At 38.3% G+C, this 23,905-nt stretch overlaps 1 protein-coding gene across 6 annotated transcripts in view; it reads right to left on the bottom strand.

The window, feature by feature from the left end:
• Window positions 1–628: 628 nt before the first annotated feature.
• Window positions 629–23,905, bottom strand: part of ACVR1 (activin A receptor type 1) — a 138,195-nt gene continuing 114,918 nt past the window's right edge. For all 6 annotated transcript variants that reach the window (XM_045861666.1, XM_045816601.1, XM_045861618.1 and 3 more), the window contains 3 exons: window positions 23,609–23,806; window positions 2,630–2,760; window positions 629–1,845 (listed from right to left, as the gene is read on the bottom strand). In XM_045861666.1, the coding sequence (XP_045717622.1) occupies window positions 1,711–1,845; window positions 2,630–2,760; window positions 23,609–23,806 (464 nt within the window). In that variant the 3' untranslated portion in view covers window positions 629–1,710. The remainder of the gene's footprint in view (window positions 1,846–2,629; window positions 2,761–23,608; window positions 23,807–23,905) is intronic.

The following is a 23,905-nucleotide window of genomic DNA, read 5'->3' as shown; positions in this document are numbered from 1 at the left end:
CCAAAACTGTGGATGCACATTACATGTGTCAAATTACAGCAAATGATTAAGATGATAAATTTTACATTATGCATATTTTACCACAAATTTTTTAAAAAGTCAAATACAACTTTAATACATAACCTCTAAATAAATGTATTATTAGCTTACCTCTGGTGAACATTTCAGAATCTTCACACCTCTTCTCTTTGGGGGCCACTGTAAACCCTACCTTGTCCTCATTGAACAGAGTTAAGTGAAAAAAAGCCAACACAAACTCTCCTCAAACAGCCAGGTGAGATGCATCTGATGGCTTTCCACTTATACATGGCCAGATGCTAAACACAGTGCTTTGACACCTTCCTCCTACTTATACTCAAAACCATCTTGTGAGGAAGGCAAGACAGTCAGACCTGTTACCCTCACTTCAAAGTTGGGGAAGCTGACCAAGTTAAAAAAAAACGCACAACAAAAAATTAAACAAAATTCAAATTATCTGATACAAAATTCAAGCTGGAAGACGTCCTCATAAAACCCTCAAGTTCATTAGTACACTTGAAAAGCAAATTCAATTTACTATGTTTTCCTATTATTCCCATAAGAACATGCTCTATATTATGTAGATCTTTTTTAAACACTGAAAATTCACTTTTTGACTTGAAAACATTTTATTTAATTTATACAAATAACTACTAAATACAAAAAGTAGATTAAAACAAAATAGTTATTTTTTTTCTGGCAGAGTTTAAATGCACATAATGGATAATTCCGAAGAAAATGCATTTTCCCCACAGCGTTCAGGACTAAAATTCTACTGAAATCTTTGCTTCTAAATCAGTAATATATTCAGTGGTGTCACATGGGTAATGGCTAAATACGTTCTGCATAGGAACTGAAAAAAGTTACAGTCTACACACATACAAATGTGAAGCACTTAAAATGTGAATTTAACTGATAATAAAAGAAAATGTCCATTTCAGAGTATAGTGTTAAAAACATTTCGGTAATAAAATCATAAGACCACATAAAAATAAGCTTTAACATATGCACAAAGCAGTTTTGTAAAAACTGCTAAGTGCACAAGTAATAAATAATTTGCAAAGTTGTGTATAAACAATTCCTAATGTTCAGCATCATTGTAAACATCAGCACGTGTAAAATGCAGCAAAGTCTGACATTACATTTTGTTTTGCCAAATTGAATTCCTATTATCCAAAGACAGACCAGTGGAGTACGCAGCCAACGTTTTGGCAAGATGGGTCTTTAAAATTAAGAGTAACAGTGCAAGTAAGGAATGCAAAGAATTCCTAGTGCAATAAAGAAGAGAAGCACAGGCAATATTGCTGATTAAAAATTCACCACCTCCTTGAGTTTCCCGTGGGGAGTGTCTAGGAGACTTGTGAAAGATATGCAAAGCCACTGTCTTAATGCCCAGATCTCTCTTAGGATTTCTCTGTGTTCCTCCAGTTCCCTACCTTTGCAACAGTGTCTGTCCATTAGTCTCTGCAGTGTGAACAGTTGTGAAATGCCCAGTTCACAGTCATTGAGCGAGGTTAGGGTGGTTTTGGTGTCTCCCCAGCACGTGGCTGGGTAGGATGTTGGCCTTGTCAAAGCAGTCATTTGGGGAGGGAGACAGATGTCCTCTGTTCTGATAAGCAGTCTAGCCAGCCTTAGGTCCCAGCTAGACAATGACAACAATGTCAAATCTTCCTTCTTGAGACCATGAAAATGTCAACAGTCAGTTTTCAATTTGTCTAAGGAATTATCAATTTTGGTCAAAGTCTTTTTGATACGCAGGGCTGTGAGTCTTGCAGACGGATTTTGATACCAGCATTCTTTCATCAGCTTGGCCAGAGAAGTTAATGTCTGAGGAGAGAAGAAACAAATACCACAGTGACAGTGGTTTTTTTAGGGGGGGAGGGGGAGTGGAGGGAGCAGAGAAGCTGAGCAGATCTATCAGCCATTTTGCAGAACTCTGTAGGCCTTATGAAGTTCAACTGGTATCACTGCCATTGTTTTAAAACAATCATCAGGGCCCCAACCACAGATAAAGAAGCCACTCTTGGGTTTCATCACATCTGTCCTTTGGATTCCTAATACCACCGAATAACTGTTATCAGGTCAATTACATAGGCCAGGCTACCCCTTGATGGTTTTATGGGTGGTAAAAATGGCAATACTGACCCAGAATTAATACAGAAATGTGCAGAAAAGGGTCATTTCCCAATGTCTTAGATTTGCTACTAAAGAGCAGCAATAAGGATGTTCAGCGCTGAACAACTTATGTTTAGAATTTCACATATGCAGAGATGGGAAAAAGGTTCAAAACATCACTCAGTTTCTTAGTTTACACTTGGAACTACAGTCCTAGGGTTTGTATAATAATGAGACTCCCAATTTCTGGAGCTAATCAGTAGTAGAAATTCTTCTGAATATTTCCGTTCATTAGCAAGATCAATCAGTTATGGCTCCTTCAAGAAAGAAACAGTTTTCTGAAGCTACTCAATGAGGTCTAAAGATCTTCTGCATAAAATAGAGAGAAACAGTAATAGATAGTTGAGGCAGATCACTTAAGAACCATACCAGCTGAAACCTGAGAGCAAGCAAACAGCTGAGGATAGCTGTGAAACCAAGGAAGTGGCAATCTTACCGGGTCTGAGAACCATCTGTTGGGTATGTTTGGCCTCTGTTGATCCACACAGACCACCTTCCTCATATCTTCGAAACTTGGGTCATTGGGAACCACATCATAGAATGGTGGCTTGTAATCTTCCACAATACCTGCACACATGGATAAAAACTGTGTTGACTCAGCAAGAGTACAGGTTTCCGCAGGGTTTTTATTGATGAGTGTCACATTATAATGTGACAGAAAAAGTACTGATCCCCTTCCTCATCACCGTTCTTATATTTCAAGGTGATTCTAAAAGCTACAGGTAGGTCTTAAAATTTTTAAGTGGAGAACAAGGCAATAAATAGAAGCTCTGCAGAGAAACTGGAGGAAAATAATTGTTCAAAGAAAATATGACTACTTCTCATGTATCAGGTTAGCCAAAATGTTCACCTGTATTTTTCTGTAAGATGGCTCTAGTAGCACAACTGTTTTTAATTTCATTCGAAACAATTTTGTTAGACTGTACTGTGACAGCTGTCATATCAGCACGCATTAAAAACAAAATTTATCAAGATAACAACGGACAGAGAGAAGAAACCACTTCACCGAAAAGTGACTGCTAGGGAGTATGGAGACATGAGAGGGCTGGCTGGGCTCCTACAGGCAGGAGCTGAAGTGCTGGAGGGATATTTCAGCAGCCATGGGGTTCTCCCTGAGAAGTGTGGAGTCTAAACCCCAAGCTGGGCTCCCCAGCCTACAGCAACAGAGCCAAAAAGGAACCCAGATAACATCCAGCTGTGAAAAGCAGCAGGGTTTTGCCTCAGGGAGAGAAGGCCAGTGACAGAGAAGTTCTTAAAGGGCCAATGTACAAAGTTTTGTTTGTAACCATTTACCCTGGGCTCTGGCAGAGGGAGGGCAGAATGGCCTAGAGATGCTTGAGGATAGTCTGGGGCTCATGGCTCTGGGGAGAGAACTGAAGAAACAGCTACCAGGATCCCCATCCTGAGTCATTCCCCATACTGCAGAAACCATCTTTCTCAGGCAGAGGACTCCTCTCTGAGTAGAATCAGTCTGAGGGGAAGCAGTAACCTAGCCTGCAGGAATTACTCTGCCCCACCCTGTGGTTGGTAAGCCTGGCTGCTAATTACAGTTTGATTAGATTAACAAATATACAAAGAAACAGTCAAAATGGGAAGACAAAGAAACAGACCCCAAAAGAAAGAACAAGAGAATTCTCCAGGAGTAGATGAAATAGAATCAAGCAATTTATCAGATAGAGAGTTCTGAGTAATGACTACAAGGATACGAAACAGCATGAAAAAAGACATAGAAACCATAATAAAGGACCAGTCAGAAAGAAAGAATGTAATATCTGAAATAAATAATACACTGAAAGGAATAAACTGAAAGGAATACACTGAAAGGAATATAAGGAATACATTGAAAGGAATAAGAAGGAAATACACTGAAAGGAATAAACAATAGGTTACATGAAGCAGAAGATCAAATCAGTATTCTGGAAGACAAGGTAGAAAAAAACAATCAGGCAGAGCAGCAAAAAGAAAAAAGAATTTTTAAAAATAAGGAGAGCTTATGAAACATTTTGGACAAATGAAGCATAACAACATCCATATCATGGGAATACCAGAAAAAAAACAGAGGGAGCGAGGGATCAAGAGACTTTTTGAAGAAATAATGACTGAAAATTTCCCTAATCTGGTGAAGGAAGAAGTCACACATGTCCAGGAAGCTCAGAGAGTCCCACACAAGTGGGACCCAAAGAGGCCTATGCAAAGAGACATCATAATTAAAATGACAAGGCAAACAGGCAAGGAGGGAATCTGAAAAGCTTCAAGAGAAAAGCAGGTAGTACCCCTACAAGGGAGCACCAATTGGACTGTCATCTGATTATTCAACAGAAACATTTCAGGCCAGGAGGGAGTGGTGCGAAATACTCAAAGTGATGAAAAGCAAGAACTACAACCAAGGCTACTTTACCCAGCAAGATTATCATTTAAAACTGAAGGAGAAATAAGGAGCTTCCCAGACAAGAAAAGCTAAAGGAATTTGATAACATGAAACCAGTACTGCAACAAATAAATGTTAAAGGGCTTGCTTTAATAAGATGAAAAAAAAGAGAAATAGTCTAATAATAAAATGGCACTACCTAAGTATCTATCAATAATCATCTTAAATGTAAATGCTCCAACCAAAAGACATAGATAGGGTAGCTGAACAGATAAGAAAACAAGAACCATATATATGCTGCCTCCAAAAGACCTGTCTCAGATTGAAAGATACGCACAGACTAAAAGGAAAAAGTTGGAAGAAGATATTTATGCAAATGGAAAAGAAAAAAAGCTGGGGTAGTAGTACTTGTATCAGACAAAATAGACTTTAAAACCAAGGCTACAGTAAGAGACAAAGAAGGATATTATATAAGGATAAAGGGAACAATCCATCAAGACGATGTAACCCTAATAAACATTTACTAGGAGCATCTAAATATGTAAAGCAAATCTTGACAGACATAAAGGGACAGATCAACAGAAATACTGTCATAATTGGGGATTTTAACACCCCATTGACTTCAATGGATCGATCTTCCAGGCAAAAAATCAACACGGGGACAGCAACCTTAAATGACACACTAGATCAAATGGACTTAATAGATATCTTCAGAGCACTTCACCCAAAAGCAGCAGAATATACATACTTTTCAAGTACATGTGGCACATTTTCTAGGATAGACTACATGCTAGGACACAAAAACAAGTCTCAGTAAATTTAAGAAGACTAAAATCATCTCAAGCATCTTCTCTGACCACAATGCTATGAAACTAGAAATCAAATGACAAGAACAATGAGAAACATGCAAAGACATGGAAGCTAAATAACAATGTCATTAAATAATGAATAGGTCAATAATGAGATCAAGGGAGGAATCAAAAGATACCTTGACACAAATGAAAATAAGGACATAACAACCCAAAATCTGTGGGATACCAGGAAAGCAATCCCAAGAGGGAAATTCATAGCATTACAGGCCTATCTCAAAAAACAAGAGAAAGATCAAATAAACAACCTAACTCCACACTTAAAGGAACTTGAAAAAGAACAATAAACAAAGTCCAAAGTGAGTAGAATGAAGGAAATAATAAAGATCAGAGCAGAAGTAAATGAAAAAAAAAAAAAGAGTCTAAAACAAGGATACAAAAGATCAATGAATCCAAGAGCTGGTTCTTTGAAAAGGTAAACAAGATTGACATATCTTTAACCAGACTCATCAAGAAAAAAAGAGGACCCAAATAAATAAAATCAGAAATGAAAGAGGAGAAATAACAATTGACACCAAAGTAATACAAAGGATCATAAGAAAATATTATGAATAACTATATGCCAACAAAAGGGGCAACCTGGATGATAGATAAATTTCTAGAAACATACAGTCTTCCAAAACTGAATCAAGAAGAAACAGAAAATCTCAATAAATAGATTACACCTAGTGAAATTGATGCAGTAATCAAAAAACACCCAATAAACAAAGCTCTGCACCGGATGGCTTCATAGGGGAATTTTACCAAACATTCCAAGAAGAACTAATACCACTCCTTCTCAAACTATTTCATAAAATTCAAGAGAAGGGGATACTCCTAAACTCATTTTATGAGAACAGCATTTTCCTAATTCCAAAAATAGATAAAGATACTACAAAGAAAGAAAATTATAGCCTAGTATCCGTAATGAACAAAGATGCAAAAATCCTCAACAAAATATACAGCAATGCATCGAAAAGATCACACACCATGATCAAGTGGGGTTTATTCCAGGAATGCAAGGTTGGTACATCTTCAAATCAATAAATCTGATACACCACATAAACAAAATAAAGGATAAAAGCCACATAATTGCATCAGTAGATGCAGAGATAGCTTTTGATAAAATCCAGCATGCATTTATGATAAAAAACCTCAGCAAAGTAGGAACAGAGGGGACATATCCCAACATAATAAGGGCCATATATGACAAACCCACTGCCAGCATTATACCCAATGTGCAAAAATTACATTCCCTTTAAGTCTGGGGACAAAACAGGGATGTCTGCTTTCACTTCCATTATTCAACATAGTACTGGATATCCTAGCCACAGCAATCAGACAAGAAGAAATAAAAGGCATCCAAATTGGAAAGGAGAAAATAAAACTGTCTTTATTTGCAGATGACATCATACTGTACATAGAGAACCCCAAAGATTCCACCAAGTAACCACTAGAATTGATAAATGAATCCAGCAAAATAGCAGGACACAAAATTAATATCCAGAAATCAGTTGCATTTTTATTATCCAACAACAAACTAACAGAAAGGGAAATTAAGTAAACAATCCCATTCACAATTGACTAAAAAATAATAAAATACCTAGGAATAAACCTAACCAAAGATGTAAAAGACCTATATGTGGTAAATTATAGACACTGAAGAAACTGAAGAAGATACAAATAAGTAGAAATATATATCATGTTCATGGATAGGAAAAATTAACATCATTAAAATGTCCATACTACCCAAAGCAAGCTATAGATTCAATGCAATTCCTATCAAAATTCCAAAAACGTATTTCACAGAACAAGAGCAAATATTCCAAAAATTTATATGTAACCAAAAAGGCCCCTCACAGTGACAGCAATTCTGAGAAAGAAGAACAAAGCTGGAGGAATCACACTGCCTAATATCAAACTATACTATAAGGTCATAGCAATCAAAATAGCCTGGTACTAGCATAAAAACAGACACATAGATCAATGGAACAGAATACAGAACCCACAAAGAGGCTCACACCTTTATAGTCAATTAATATTCAACAGAGGAAGCAAGCACACAGAATGGGCTAAAGATATTTTATTCAATAAATGGTGTTGGGAAAATTGGACATATATGTGTAGAAAAGTGAAATTAGACCACCTTCTTACACCACACACAAGAATAAGTTCAAAATGGATCAAAGACTTAACTGTTAGACCCAAAACCATAAATGTCTTAGAAGAAAACATAGGCAGCAAAATCTCAGACATTGCTTGCTCATAGCAATTTTTTATCAGATATATCTCTCCAGGCAAGGGAAACAAAAGAAAAAATAAACAAATGGGATTACATCAAATTAAAAAGTTTTGCACAGCAAAGGAAATCATCAAGAAAATAAAAAGACAACCCACAGAATAGACAAACACATTCACCAATACATCTGATAAGGGGTTAATATCCAACATATAAAGTACTTACAAAACATGCCTAAACCCCAAACAACTCAATTAAAAAATGAGCAAAGGACCTGAATACACACTTCTCCAAAGAGGACATACAGATGGTCAATAGACATGAAAAGATGTTCAACATCACTAATCATCAGAGAAATGAAAATTAAAACCATGATGAGATATCATCTAACACCTGTCAGAATGGCTATCATTAATAAATCAACAAATAACAAGTGCTGGTGAGGGTATGGAGAAAGGGGAACCCTTTTGAACTGTTGGTGGGGATGCAGATTGGTGTGGCCACTGTGAAAAGCAGTATGGAGATACCTCAAAAAATTAAAAGTGGATCTGCCTTTTGATCCAGTGTCCCCACTTCTGGGAATATATCCAAAGAAACCCAAAACACTAATTTGAAAAAACATAAGCAGCCCTATGTTCATTACAGCATTATTTACGATTGCCAAGATATGGAAGCAGCCCAAGTGCCCACCTGTAGATGAACTCGTAGACAGACAGCAAATGACAGCTGGAGGTGGCAGGGAAGTTAGGGAGTGGAGGGACTGAGCAAAAAGGAAGAAGGAATCTCGGATTGGATAACAACGTGGTGATTGTTGGGGAGAGGGAGGTATAAGGGGGCTAAATGGTAATTGAAAAAAATACAATAAAGATTAAATTTTAAAAAATCTAAATTGGTGAAGATGGAAGAAAATTTATAGCATATTTACAACATTTGCAGCATAATATGCTTTATTATTTCAAGAAAGGTAAAAACACAACTGAAACACACAAAAAAGGATTTGTGTAGTGTATGGAGAAGGTGCTATGACTGATCTAACATGTCAGAAGTGGTTTGCAAAGTTTCAGGCTGGAGATTTCTAGCTGGACGATGCCCTATGGTCAGGTAGACCAGTTGAAGTTGATAGTGATCTAATGAAGACATTAATTGAGAACAATCAACATTATACTACATGGGATATAGCCAACATACTCAAAATATCCAAATCATAAAGTTATTGGTGAAAATGCAAAATGTGTCTTCTTTGGAAAAACCATATGGACATTTTGGCCAATCCAACACTTAAAATTACTAACAAAATACTCCAAGAATATACATAAATAGCTCTGTAATACGCAACAGGGCAAAGAAGACCCAAGATAAAAATTCCTTTGGTGATCAAAATAAAGACACAACATCTTTTGACATGAATCTAGTAGTTTCAGACCATAAGAGAAGTAAAAAGTTGTCCACAAACTAGAGCTACAGGCAAACAAATAATCTCAGAACACTGAAATATCCATTTTTGTTATGATTAGGAAAAACATCCATGCTATAAAATAATTCCTCCTATTGGGAGAATGCAAAGAATTAATACAAATTATGAATTTCCTCATTCATTCATTCTATGTGGACTGAATGCCTGCTAACTGCCACATACAGCCCTCTGATGGCTCAATTATTTACTCTCAGATTGAAGCACAAAATGTAGAGAAGGATAGTCATTTGGGAAACACAGAAATGATGAAAAAGGATAAACTCTACTCCAAGCAAATATGAAAGAGGCTAATTTTTGCTTCTGCTTTAATGCCTTAGTGACCTTGTTTCTCCAGCAAAATTATATCAACTCCTTATTTTTCACAAGGAGGAGTAACCCCATAAATAGAAAATTTTAAAATGTCATCATTTCAGGGTGGGAGAATCCAAGACAGTCACATAGAAGACCCCAAACTCACGTCCTCCTATAAACACACCGAACATATACCTACATATAGAGCAATTACTCCTGAAGAACGGCTAAGGGATGACTGAACAGTTTCTGTGTAACAAACAAGTGAGGAACCACCAAAAGAAAAATGGGAGCCAGGATATAGTCACCGGGGGAATTCTACCAGGCAGGGTGACCTAAGGAAGAAGGAATTATCACTGAGGGGCTGCATGGGCAGATTCACCTGCTCTGGGACACAGCAATAAAACAGTGATTTAAAAGGTGCCTCCTGGACTATATGTAAAAATATCAATTTGCTAACTCCAAGGTGCCTGCCAAATGGGTGGGGAACTGTGGGGACTCTCTGGGATCTGCAGAAACTCTTTAGAATCTGAAGTACCTGTTAGTGCCCCTGTTTACATTCCCCTTCCACCTAGATAGCATAGGCATAAGCTCAGTCTGATGCCTCAGCTGGCCTGTAAGGCCACCAGTGTGCCCGGAGCCACCTCGGCCAATAGCACTGCAGCCCCAGCCAGCGGACCTCCGGGGTGCTACTGAAACCCACTGCAGCCCCAGCCAGCTATCTCCCCAGGGAGCCCCAGTGTCACACGTATCCTCTTTGGCTCCAGCTGGCCTGTCACAACCACCTGGCACATGCAGTCTACACAGAAATGTGTCCTACACAAGCCTACTCCTTCAAGATTGGGAGAGATAGCTGTTTCTAACTCATAGAAACAAACACAAAGCCAAACCAAATGATCAGACAGTGGAATATGTTCCAAATGAAGAAACAAGAAAAAAACAGAAAAAAATCCCTAATGAAATGGAGATAAGTAACTGCCTCAATAAAGAAGACTGAAATCCTATCAAGTATCTTTTCCAATCATAATAGTAGGAAACTGGAAATCAATTACAAGAAGAAAGCTGGAAAAAACACAAATATGTGTAGACTAAACAACTTATTGAGCAACCAATGGGTGGGTCGGCAAAGGAAGAAAATAATAAAAAACAAAACAGAAACTAACTAAATAGAAACTAACAAATAGAAAAGATAAAACTATTAGTCACACTTATCAGGGAAAAAGAATACATAAAATCAGGGACCAAATACATAAAATCAGAAACCAAACTGAAGTTACAAATGACACCACAGAAATATAAAGGGATCAAACAATAATACTATAAATAATTATATGGCAACAAATTGTGGACAACCTAGAAGAAATTAATAAATTTATAAAAACATACAACCTTCCAAGACTGAATTTAAAAAAAGAAAAAAAGGAAAACCCAAACAGACTAACTACAAGTAATGGAAGTGAATCAGTAAGCAAAAAACTCCCAACAAAGGAAAGTCAAGGATCAGAGGCGCATCACAGGTAAATTCTACCACATGTTAAAAGAAAAGTTAATTCCTACCTTTCTCTCAAACTATTCCAAAAATTTCAAGAAAAAGAAATTTTCCAAACTCATTCTACAAAACCATCAAATACATGACCAGACCAAAAAAAAAAAAAATACAAAAAAGAATATTACAGACCAATAGCCCTAATGAATGAATGAATGACTATATACGTATATGTGTGTGTATATATATATATTCAACAAAATATTAGTAAACTGAACTCAACAGAACATTAAAAGGAACTTACATCATGATCAGATGGGATTTATTCCAGGGCTGCAAGGATGGTTCAATATCCACAAATAAATCAGTGTGATGTGCCACATTAAAAAGACCAAAAATAAAAATCATGATCATCTCCACAGATGCAAAAAAAGAAAAAAGCATCTGACAAAATTCTACATCAATTTATGATAAAAAACACTCAGCAAAGAGGGGATAAAAGGAATATGCTTCAACATAATACAGTTGGTATATGACAAAGCCGTTGCTAACACATTCTACAGTGGAAACTGAAAGCTTCCCCTCTAAGATCAGGATCAAGACAAGGACGTCTACTCTCACCACTTTTATTCAATATGGTCCTGGAAGTCCTAGGCACAGGAGTCTCACAAGGAAAAGAAACAAAAGAAGCCAAACTGGAAAAGAAGCAAAACTGTTACTAGTTGCAGGTGACATAATGCTATATATAAAAAATGCTAAAGACTGCACTAAAAAAAGTTAGAATAAATGAATTCAATAAAGTTGCAGTTTACAAAACTAATATACAGAAATCTCTTGTTTCTGTGTATTAGTAATGAACTATCAGAAGGAGAAACTATTAAAGCAATCTCATTTACAACTGCATCAAAAAGAATAAAAATACCTACAAATAAATTTAACCACACAGGTAAAAGACCTATACTTAGAAAGCTATAAGACACTGGAGAAATTGAAGCTGACACAAATAAATGGAAGTATATAATGTGTTCACTAATTGGAAGGATTAATATTGTTAAAATGTCCACACTACCCAAAGCAATGTACAGATTCAATGCAATCCATATTAAAATATCAATGACATTTTTCACAGAACTAGAAAAATCAATCCTAAAGTTTATATGAAACCAAAACAAGACCCTCAACAGACAAAGCAATATTGAGAAAGAAGAACAAGGTGGAAGGTACCACACTACCTGATACCAAAAAAAATACTACAAGGCTATAGTAATCGAAACAGCATGGTACTGGCATAAAAACAGACACATGCATAGATCAATGGAACAGAATAGAGAGCCCAGAAATAAAACCATGCTTATATGGTCAATTAATCTACAACAAAGAAGGCAAGAATACACAATGGGGTAAACACAGTCTCTTCAATAAATGGTGTCGGGAAAACTGGACAAACACATGCAGAATAATAAAACTAGATCACTTTCTTACACCACACAAAAAAATAAACTCTAAATGGTTTAAAGACTTAAATGTAAGACCCAAACAATAAAACTCCTACAAGAATACATAGGCAGTAAACTGTGACATCACTCTTAGCAATATTTTTTTGCATATATCTCCTTGGGGAAGGGAAAGAAAATAAAAAATAAATAATAAACAAATTAAACTATATTAAACTAAGAAGTTTTCATTCCACAAAAGAAACATTAACAAAGCAAAAAGGCAACCTACTGAAAGGCGGTAGATATTTGCAAATGATACAGCCTATAAGAATCACATATACAACTTAACATCAAAAAACTGAACAATCCTGTTTAACAATGGGCAGAGGACATTAAGACATTTCTCCAAAGACATACAGATGGCCAACACACACATGATAAGATGCTCAACATCACTAATCATCAGGAAAATGCAAATCAAAACTGCAATGAGATAGCACCTTACACTTATCAGAATCACACAAGTGTTGGCTATCATCAAAAAGTCAACCACTAACAAGTGTTGGTGAGATAAGGGAACACTTAGCATTGTAGCTGGTGCAACCACTATGGAAAACAGTATAGAGGTCCCAAAAAAATTTTGAAAAAGAACTACCATATATGCCTCAGGAATTCCACTTCTAGGTATTTATTCAAAGAAATCCAAAACACTACTTGAAAAAACACACATGCCCCTATATTCTTTTCAGTATTATTTATAACAGCCAAGATATGAAAGGAATCTAGGCATCTAGGATGCAGAAGATACATATATATATACACATATATATATATACACACACACATATATACATATATATACACACACACATATATATACATATATATATATACACACACACACAATTGAATTATTTTTCAGTAACAAAAAGAATAAAATCTTACCATTTGCAACAGCATGGACTGACCTACAGGGTATTATGCTAAGTAAAATAAGCCAGAGACAGAAAGGCAAACACTGTATGATTTCGCTTTTATTTGGAATCTGAAGAAAAAAACTGAAAGACTCGCAGATACAGAGAACACTCTGATGGTTGTTAGAGAGGAGATAGGTGGGTGGAGGAGGGAAAAAGGTGAAGGAGAATAGGAGGTACAAACTTCCCGTTATAACGTAAGTAAGTTACAGGGATGCACTAATGTGCAGCACAGGGAGTACAGTCAGTATCATCACTGTAACTTTGCACAGTGACAGATATGTTACTAGACATATCGTGGTGGACACACAGAAAGGTACATAAATGTTGTATCACTATGTTGTACACTCAATATTAATACAATGTGGTATGCCAACTATTTTTTAATTTAAAAAACTTCATCATTTGGAATAAAAAATTTGATTCTTCTTCTTATACAGATGAAACCAAGAAAATCTATTACTTTCCTTCTATCATCAATGGTTTCAACAACATTGACTATTTGATTCACTACCCTTCTCTCTTCCTCCACATAACTTTTCTCCTGTTCCTAAATACCTAACAACATATAAACATAAAGGAAAACGTCAGCTTTGTGTAGGAAAATTCATTGTTGGGTATCACTAGATCTTATATTTAAAAATCTAGCCATGCTTTTTTCTTTTGTATTTATAGAAAAATCCAGCTAGCATTACTGTTCACTTTCACACAGTCCTTCCCAAAAGGACAAAAAGATGTGATGTGGGTGAATAGGAGCAGGTTGTTAGGGTAGACAGCAGGAGGCTGTGAGGAAAGTTATAATTAAAGTTCTCTAGTTCCTAACAAACCGCCTGAATAGCTTCAATTCCCTTCTCAGTTATCAAAGAAATTAAATTACGTTAAGAGTTAGAATCCATTCTTACATGTCCCATGTAAATAAAAACTGTTTACACCAAAGGTTAGCCATGATTAGGAGCATCTGTTAAAAAATTACTAGGTTCTTAAAAAATTACTAGGTAAACTTCACAGATCCAACTAAGTTTACTTTTAAAATGGAATGCATTCTAATTACGTAAATTTCTAGTTCATACTATTGTCTAATTAACCTTTCCATAATGCATAACTGCATTTATGATATATTTTGGTCAATGGATTAGAAACCTTTCCTGGCAAATTATAAACTACCCATATGAGGCATAAACCCCTGCTCACAGAAGATGCCTGGGGACGGCTCCTCCCAGAGACCTTACGAACGTCTTTGTAAGGAACCCCAGAAGCATTCAAACAAAAACATTTTCATTTTTCTCAGTACTAATAGACATTACCTAAAATACAACTGGACAGAGACCCACAAGACAATGTATACATTTTCAGGGGCCACATTCATTTATAGGAAACATAAGACATACATCCTTCCCCATCTTTCAGTTTTTCTGAAAGAAAATATATTTCATAACCTGGTTTAATTTTTTTTTTTTTAATTCTAGCATCATAGCTAGTATTTGGGGTCATTTGCCTGGCTGGCTTGGGAAGGATAAGATTTAAGATCTTATCTTAAAATATAAGATCTAGTGATACCCAACAATGAATTTTCCTACACAAAGCTGACGTTTTCCTTTATGTTTATATTTACCATGTTTTAGCCGTATTAAATGCCCCATGTTTTAACAAAAGGAGTCAAGTTTAAAAAGAAAGCCCATTTAACTGATTACACTGGGGACTTAGTCACCCCTCTTCAACTGTCAGTCAATTGTTGACTGCTTCCCTCTGACACTGGTCATGCTTCTCCGGCATAAAGGAAACCTGGCATCAAACTCCAGCAGCCCCTGAAACTCCCTCTGGTGAGGGAAAGCAATTATTTCAATCCACATAAAGCACACTCTGTACCTACTACGTATGAGACACCATATTAAATACTGAGGATGATGAAAGTATAAGGCATGTTCTTGGTTTTCAGGGAACTCCACATCTAGTGGGCAATGAGAACAAGCCCGGCCACCCCTTTTTTAGATAACTGAAATCTTACTTTTAACGTCTCAAAATTTTTTCATTTCACTACTTAATTTATGTTTTGAAAGGCAGAGCTAGATTAGAAATCTTCACTCTATTTTCACTTGTTGGTTCCTAAATTTACTCAATAACCATTTTGACCCCTTAAACTGTGTGCACCAGAGATTGTGTCTGGCACTAGGAATACAAAAATGAAAAAGATGTGATGTGGGTGATGAGGAGCAGGAGAATAGAAAAGGGGGATGAGAAAAAATACACCCTAGCATTAGAGGTAGGGACAGGGTGAAGTGGTGGGGCAGGGAACTCAGCAGGTCTCAGACAGGAAAACGCCTCTGTGGTTTATCAAGCACCAGATACCAACTGGGTGTCACCATAGCTAAAGTCATCTTTCCAGAAGCTAAGGTTTGGACAAAGAAAGAGAATGAGTTTCAGGGCAGAGAAGAGGATGTGGGAGAGAAAACACAAAGGGGGAGGGGGGGCATCCTGGGGCGGCAGGACTTGGGGAGGAGCAGGGAAGGGCGGGGGAAGCAGAGCAAAGACAAGGAGCTACAAATGATCCTCATCCTCATAGTTGGAAAGATGGAGGGAAGCCTCCATGGCTGAAACCAGGTGCACCTGGGTGGTGAAGGTCAAGGTCATACTGTGAAATGATTTGTGTTCTTAAAGCAGGATGTTCCTATTAACTGTTCCTTGTTTCTGCCAGAAAGTGACAACTACTGGATAGCCAGGCAAAAAAAGTGAACTCTACATTCTGAAAGACAGCACCCAATGAACAGCTGCCAAATTGCAAGCCAGCAAAGAGGACAGTGTGAATTCTGGAAAAGCGACTAAAAATACAAAGCACTTTGGGTGCCAAACGAGTGGTACAAAGGATACAGGAATGTGGGGAAGAGCTCGTCAATGGTGGTCAAGTAGGGAGGAAGCGAGCCAGGCCCTGCTTCTCCAAGCAGAGCTGCTGCTGTGTGACTCAAAGGGCCATGAGAAAGAAAGCAGAGAAATGACTCATCGCCTACTCCCCCACAACTTTTGGTATGCGTATCTGATTTATACAATCATTTTTTTTCCTGGGTATATGTCTAATAGCAAGTTTTCTCTTCTCTGTGGCAAATCTATTTTTACCGAACAATATCCCTACCATTAATTTGCTGCACAGCTCTGAGTAAACACCTCACTGCTATGACTGAGACAACACCTTCAAAGTATACACATCAGGGAGCTGATACACAGATAAACAAGAGCTGAGGGTGTCCAACCTTTTGGCGTCTGTGGGCTACACATTAAATACATTGTGACACGTAATCACTGAAAAATCTCATCATGTTTTAAGGAAATTTACAATTTTGTGTTGGGCCGCATTCATAGCCATCCTGCAGTGCACACAGCCCCCAGGCTACAGGTGGATGCCCCAGATAGTACTTCAAAGAACATGACATGCCAGAGAGGTCTTTCCAAAATGCAAGTCTCCAGAAACAAGGCTTTCCTCGGATTCCTCCCCAGGCCTTACTCAGACCAGGCCCCATGTCCCACCCCCCTGACAGCTGCATCTGGGACCTATGGGTCTCCCTGCATCAAGTCCTGCCCTCCCGCATCCGCCTCTGCCTCCAGCAGTATGTCTTCAGGAGAAAACCAAGTGAAAAGCTCATCGCGTCCCTCCTCTACATGTGTGTCATCGGTGTCACCCGTGGAACAGTTGGTGCTCGATGCCCAGGAACAACCATTCCACATCACTGTCTTGCCTCACACACCTGGGCTTCAGCCATAGGGATTACTTAGAGTTGCATCAATACGACACCTTTACAACTTCAATGGTCACCACTGTCTGACTTTATTTCTCCTTTCCACCTACATGTGCTCCCAAGCTTGTCCAGCTGAGTAGCTCCTATTGTTGTCATTTACAACTCAGTCACGCTTTCTCTCTTCTGAGAACACTCTCACCTTGTTGCCACAACCCCAGGCCCCTGGACAGGGTTCACTGTCCTCCCTGAACAGAGTCACCTCCTTGTACACTGCAAGCATAGTGGCTTATATTATTAGTTTATAGTAATGTATTCAACTAAAATATGAACACCTTTAAATTGAGTATTTCTTTTTTTCGTTTAACTGCTTCCCAGAGCATGACACTGGACCTAATCTATTATAGATACTAAATACATATTAGTTAAGTGAATATTGATTACATGTTCAGAATCCTCTATCCAAACCCTTGAGGTTTAGATGTGTTTTTAGAATTTTGGGCTTTTTACACATTACAAAGTAGAAATGGTTTTCTAATTAAGAGGCCCACACTACTTTTTATGTGATGCCCTAGCAGAGTCGGAGGGATACTCCACAACCAAACACACTTCTGCAGCGCGATACATGAACAGTAACACTAAAGGAAATAAAGACACTGAGCAGACTCCTGTCAGCCCAGGCTGAGTCTAACTGCTAAATGAATTCAGCTCATGTGTTCTGCCAGTAAGTTATAAAAAAGTTTTTGGGTTTCAAAGTTTTGAGAATTTCTAAATTGCCAAACACAAGCTTATTAATGAGTATTTCCTAGTCCCCACCCCAATAAGAGATACAGTTTAGCCAAGCAAAGATTTTTCTGTAAGATACAAATACTTTTTGACACATTTTAACACTGGATCCCATCATAAAATAAAGCTAGTAACAGTGAAACAGGAGTGTATCCGCATAGCCCTCTGTGGGCACTAAGCAGGAAACAAATGTAGTATCAGAGTGAAGGATTAGCACAAGGAGAGGTGGGGGAAGGGCAGCTGAGCTCTGCTAGCACAAGAGTGACCTCCATCCTTCCTTTGTTCCCAGCGGAACAGATGCAAAGCACTTACCACGTGCCAGACACGCATCAGGGTACTTTACATATGTTATCTCATTTAATCACCAGAACTCTTTGACGTGGATACTATTATTTACCAATATTTTGTGGATGATGAAACTTATGAATGTTATCAATCAGAGGGTGTGATCTCAGAGCCTGTGAATGGTGACATTTCCCTGCCTCTGGTGGCCCAGTGGAAGCTCTGCCCAAAGCACCCTCTCACAGGTGTCCACGTGCGGTGCTTCAGCCCTAAGGGGAAACACAGCAAGGAAAGACAGAAACACTGCATTCAGTGCAGCAACCAAGCACAATGAAGGAACACGTGTGTCCTATTGTCTAAACGTGTTTGCCCGTACCATCTGGGTACATTGGCTTTTCAAGAGTTCTGCTGCATACTCTGACAGAACCCTAGTACTGAATTTTCTTTGGGCACTTTTAAGAATAACTGGGTTATTGATAATAGTGAAGTGTATCTGTCACAGAAATGAGAAGTTTTATGAGATTTGAATCACAGTGAAACTTTGTGTTAAAATATACAGTAGAATGTGAGCCCCATAAAGGTAAGAGGCTCAGGCTACTTGGATTATGCTATTGGCAAAGATGCATTAAGGATGGACAATAAAGATTACTTTGTTTAGTTTTAAAATACAAAAGCAGATAACCACAACATCAGAGCACCAGAACTGCGGAGTTTCAGTGTACAGAGATCCAAATAAGGTCTAACACCTCAGACAGAAGCTCCGAAGAAAGGACTCCCAAAGTCAAGATGCTGGAAGGGACTGGGAGATGTTTCTGATCAGACCACAACTAAACGGCACAAGCCCACAGTTGCAATGTTCCCACTTATATACGGACTCCCCACATAAAGTTACTTCTCACACTGGACTGAACTCAGGTATCCAGAAACAGGTATGTCTGCAGAACTATAAAAAGAGGAAAAGAGAAGTAGCAAAGATCTAGAAAGAATGGCTAACGCCTAAGACTCTGAAGGGAGAAATCGACCCCTCAGAAACCTGAAAGAGAATGTAGTTTCACCTAAAGCATCAGGACTCAAGTCATGGACATTCTGCTTGGACAGGCTCTGTGGACATCCTGGGGCAGTCTTTACTGCCTGGCCTGGGTGACACTGATGTACCATATTCTGCAGGGTGTGGCACAAACAACACCCCTGTTTTTTTATGACAAAATCTTTTTTTACAAAATCATAAGCATGTAATTCTTTTTTTTTTAAGTTAATTTTTTTAGATTTTATTTATTTATTTTTAGAGAGGGAAGGGAGGGAGAAAGAGAGAGAGAGAAACATCAATGTGCGGTTACTGGGGGCTGTGGCCTGCAACCCAGGCATGTGCCCTGACTGGGAATCGAACCTGCGATGCTTTGGTTTGCAGCCTGCGCTCAATCCACTGAGCCACGCCAGGCAGGGCTGCATGTAATTCTGTAACATAACAATATCACACTCAAGCACACATGACATTTTAGGTGAAATGTTCAAATTATTACACCCATATTATTACCCTACCAACCACACTCAAGCAGGCCTTACTTCTGCCAGACCCGGTATTTCAACAAGAGATCTCCAAGTACAGTCCCCGACACAGCACCATCGGCATCATCTGGGGTCCTGTCCAAAACGGACATTCTCGGTCCAGCTCTAGGCCTACAGAATCAGAAGCTCCGGGGGTCCAGGGGTGGGTGAGCACTCAGTGCTCTGGGTGATTCCAATGCATACTCCAGTTTAAGAACCACTGAGCCAAGCAAACTGTGCCTTAAATTCATGTACAAAACCCACACAGTAAAGGTGAGAAAACCACTTCCTTCCTATCAATCCAAATTCAGTATCAAACTAAACGTGGAATGTCAAATCCACAAAACACTATTGAGAAATTTTCAGATGTGAACTGGACTTAACTCTTATTTCCAGTACAGCATATAAGATTTATTATGAGTAGCAAATAGATGTAAAATTCCAATATAAATACAAAATGCAACGTATTTTTATATTCATGGGCCACTTGAGGATCATACTGTTCCAGAAGCACTATCTGGTCATCAATTTTTATAATGGACTCAAGAACTTAAATGACACACAATTATCATGACCTTCTGAAGATATTCATATGTTTCCATGAGGTCTATTTTACATGCAATAATTTCAAAAATATATATTCTTAATGACAGTTCCTAAAGCTGGCAAAAAAACGAACTACATACATAGCACTCTGGGGCAAGTAGGACATTGGGTATTAGAACAGCTCTCACGGACAGCAATTGGGCAGTGCGTGTCAGGCCTTAAACACACCGATATGCTCTAACCTATTAAAGCTACTTTTTTTCAATTAAGAATTAATTTCATAAATGAAGAAGTTATATGAACAAAGATGTTTACTATAAAGGCCGCAAATGGAGGAAACAGGATGTCTAACAAGATGGAAATGGTTAATAAAATATCATTTAAAAGTAAACAGACGACTTAACAACATTGAAAAAGCACACAAACGGAAAAGATGACTTAGAATTGTACCTGTACTATTACAACTAGGTCAAAAACATGTGCATAAGGAAATGAAAAGAAACACGAATGTTGGATGTAAGGGCAAAGTTTCCCTTTTTCCTACTCTACTCATTTCTTTCTATTCTGGGGTAATAATAACTAAGATGTTAATGTTAATAAAATAAGCTTGTAAACAGCATGGAAAACTTACAAGTTTAGGGTTAAATATTTCCTGTACGTGTGTATGTGAGCACAGGAACACTTATGGAGAAGAGGGACTTGAGAAAACAGAAGGAAAATATCAAAGTCATGGCCAAGGGAGAGCAGCTGATTTCAAATGAGACACAGAACACCCTTAGCGCCCCTAAAAATCAAATCCCACCACAGAACAGAAGCTTAATCCACAAAATTTTAGGGACCAGAAAAGAATTTAAATGATAACATTAAGGGACAGATCAATTAGTCAAAAAACAACCGAAGTATTCTCTTCTACCCTTCATCATTTTTTTTAAAAAATCACATGAAACACAGGATAGATCAAGCAAACTATCATTTGCTGAGCTACGCTTTAAACTGACGACTCTTCATTTCATACCGAACATTAATCACAGCTGATCTTTCGGAGCCATTTGGGTTTATGCCTCTGACACAGGAACCTAGTTTGCAACACAAGTTCTTGCAGAGCCCAAATCCCAAGTTTCTGCCAAGCAGGCCTTTGTCGCTCAGGTTTGCTCAGCACGGCTCCAGCGCACCCGCAGCTGGACTGCTACCACCCCGGCCCTGCAATATTAGCTTTCTCTTAGTTTGGGGCAGGTTCTCCATCACATGGTTTACTAGGACACTGATCCTTCTCTAAGATGTCTGTCAAGATGAACTAATTAGAATGAGGTTTTCACTTCCAAGCAGCTCAGGAATTCTTGGGGGAGTGGGGTGGGGAAACAAAGTCGATGTGCAATTTCAGGCAAAGTTCAGAACCTTATAAATCAGCAAAACAGTCTCACTGTTGCAAACAATTCTCAAGGCACTTGAATGGCACAAAATGCAAGTCAGTAGCTCCCAATGATTGAGAAATAATTACCAAGAAAAATGTTCACCACTCCATTAAAAAAAAGTTCTTTAAAAGAGCTGTCAGGTTACAATGCACATATGTTTATGTTTAATCGGAAACACTACCTTTGAGATCTTTAGAGAGTTTGTTAAAAGTAAATACTCTGCTGCCAGGAAAAAAAAAAAACACTACATGAAGACATGCCAATCTTAATATTGCACACTAAAACTCTATTAAGTTACCCTGACCCGCTTCCCTCTCAGAACCTCCTGTTCTCCGCCTATGTATCCGTGAACATTATGACTGCCCCAAGAATCTCAATCCTTATAAGAAAAGATCAGTGGATGGGGCTGGAGCGCAGAGATGTCACAGACACCACGCAGTATTTCTCTCACACTTCAAATCCGAGGTTCCAGTGGGTCACAGGAGGGTGAAGTATCTTTTGGAAAGAAATATTAACATCAATGTATGGCACCACCTTCTGTTTTCCTGGAACAATTTCAGACACATCCTCTGTGAAAGGAGATTTCCAGTCATGAAGGTATTTCCAGTTGTGAAGAGGCTGACTTAGTCAACGTAAAAGATTTCTGCTGTAACACCCACTTTGTGGGTAGACTGAGCATGTGCAATTTGAGAGTAACTTAGTGCTTTCAGAGCACACAATATACTTGAAGTGAAGTTCAACAATGTATTTGTGACTGATTTGGGTACATGAAAGACAAGAGTTAAGAGCTTATTGTAGGGGACTCAAGTAAAAATGACTGACATTTGCTTCCCTAACTGCCAAAGCGAGACAACTTTGCAAGACTTAACTTACAAGAGTAGCAGCATAAACCACCTATTCAAGGTTTCCTGTATTTGAACTTCACTTACAGCCTGTTAAACTTCAGCCTGTTTCTTACAAAAGAGTGAATTCTGAATGTACAACCTGAGCCATTTCTCAATAATCTACACTTAAGTAAAACTATTTAAAACAGCAGAATCACCCTTAAATTTACTTGAACATTCTCATGTTAAACCTCACTTGTGAGAAGAGCAAAGAACATGGGAACAGGGAAAGGCAGAACAGGTGAAGGAAGGAAGGGAAGGGAGGGAAGAAGGGAGGGAGGAGAAAGGATATATGGACCAATCAAAAGAACAAAACAAGGGATAACTAGTCTCTTCCAGAAATACTCTTTCTTGTGAGTTTACTGAGATGTAATCGACATGCAGCACTGTACAAGTTTAAGGTGTACAACGTAATGACATGACTTACAAATACTGTACTGGGAAATGACTACCATGGTAAGTTTACTTAACTGAGGAAAATATTATTTGTTAGATTCTGGAAATGGTTTCCAAATATCTCTGTATTTTGTTTAATTAAGACATTGTTTATAAGACCATGTGGAAAATATTATTTAAGGTCTTACATTTCTTTCTTTCCACCTTTTAATTGTTGTTCAAGTACAGTTGTCTCCATTTCCCCACCACCACACCCCCCCGCCCCCCGCCCCACCATCCTCACTTCCCACCCTTGATCCTGCCCCTCTTTGGTCTTGTCCATGTGTCCTTTATACATGTTCCTGAAAACCCTTCCCCCTTTTCCCCCCATTATCCCCTCCCACCTCCTTTTTTGTTCTTAAGCCAGGCGATGAAAAACAAATACCAAATGATCTCACCCATAAGTGGAACCTAATCAACAAAACAAACAAGCAAGCAAAATATAACCAGGGATATTGAAATCAGAAATATTACTTTTTCAAACCATCATTTCCTCTTATACAGTGAAAATACAATGCCATTGCATTTCACCTACCAGTCATAAGTTAAATATAAGTGCCGACAGCTTGGCAGGTAAGAGTCAAGGAACAATGCGGACTTAAATAGTCCTTTTGCCCTTTTAAGGGTAGCAGAGTAAACAGGACTCGAACAAGGACAATATTGTATTACGTTAGATCAGGTACCTACCGTTGCTCACCATCCGCCTGGCCACTTCCCACAAGACAAGTCCAAAAGCCCAAATATCGACTCTCTTGTAAGAATCAAAACAATCCACCTGGATGGTTTCATCTAGAACTTCAGGGGCCATGTAGCGTTTGGTACCCACACGAGGGTTGTTCCCCACGTCGAGCTGATTGGTGCTCTGGGAATGCATGACTGCCAAGCCTAAAACGGAGAGGACAACAGTGATAATCAGCTCACTTCCCTTCTCAGAGAGAGTTGCTGAAGAATTGTAAACCAACCCCAAGTGATGCCCAGGTCACT

This window comes from Phyllostomus hastatus, unplaced genomic scaffold, assembly GCF_019186645.2.
Source record: "Phyllostomus hastatus isolate PE091 unplaced genomic scaffold, TTU_PhHast_1.1 phas_contig_1, whole genome shotgun sequence".
Lineage (NCBI taxonomy): Eukaryota > Metazoa > Chordata > Mammalia > Chiroptera > Phyllostomidae > Phyllostomus > Phyllostomus hastatus.
The sequence above is the reverse complement of the archived record's forward strand: the minus strand, read 5'-3'. Positions and strand labels throughout refer to the sequence as shown.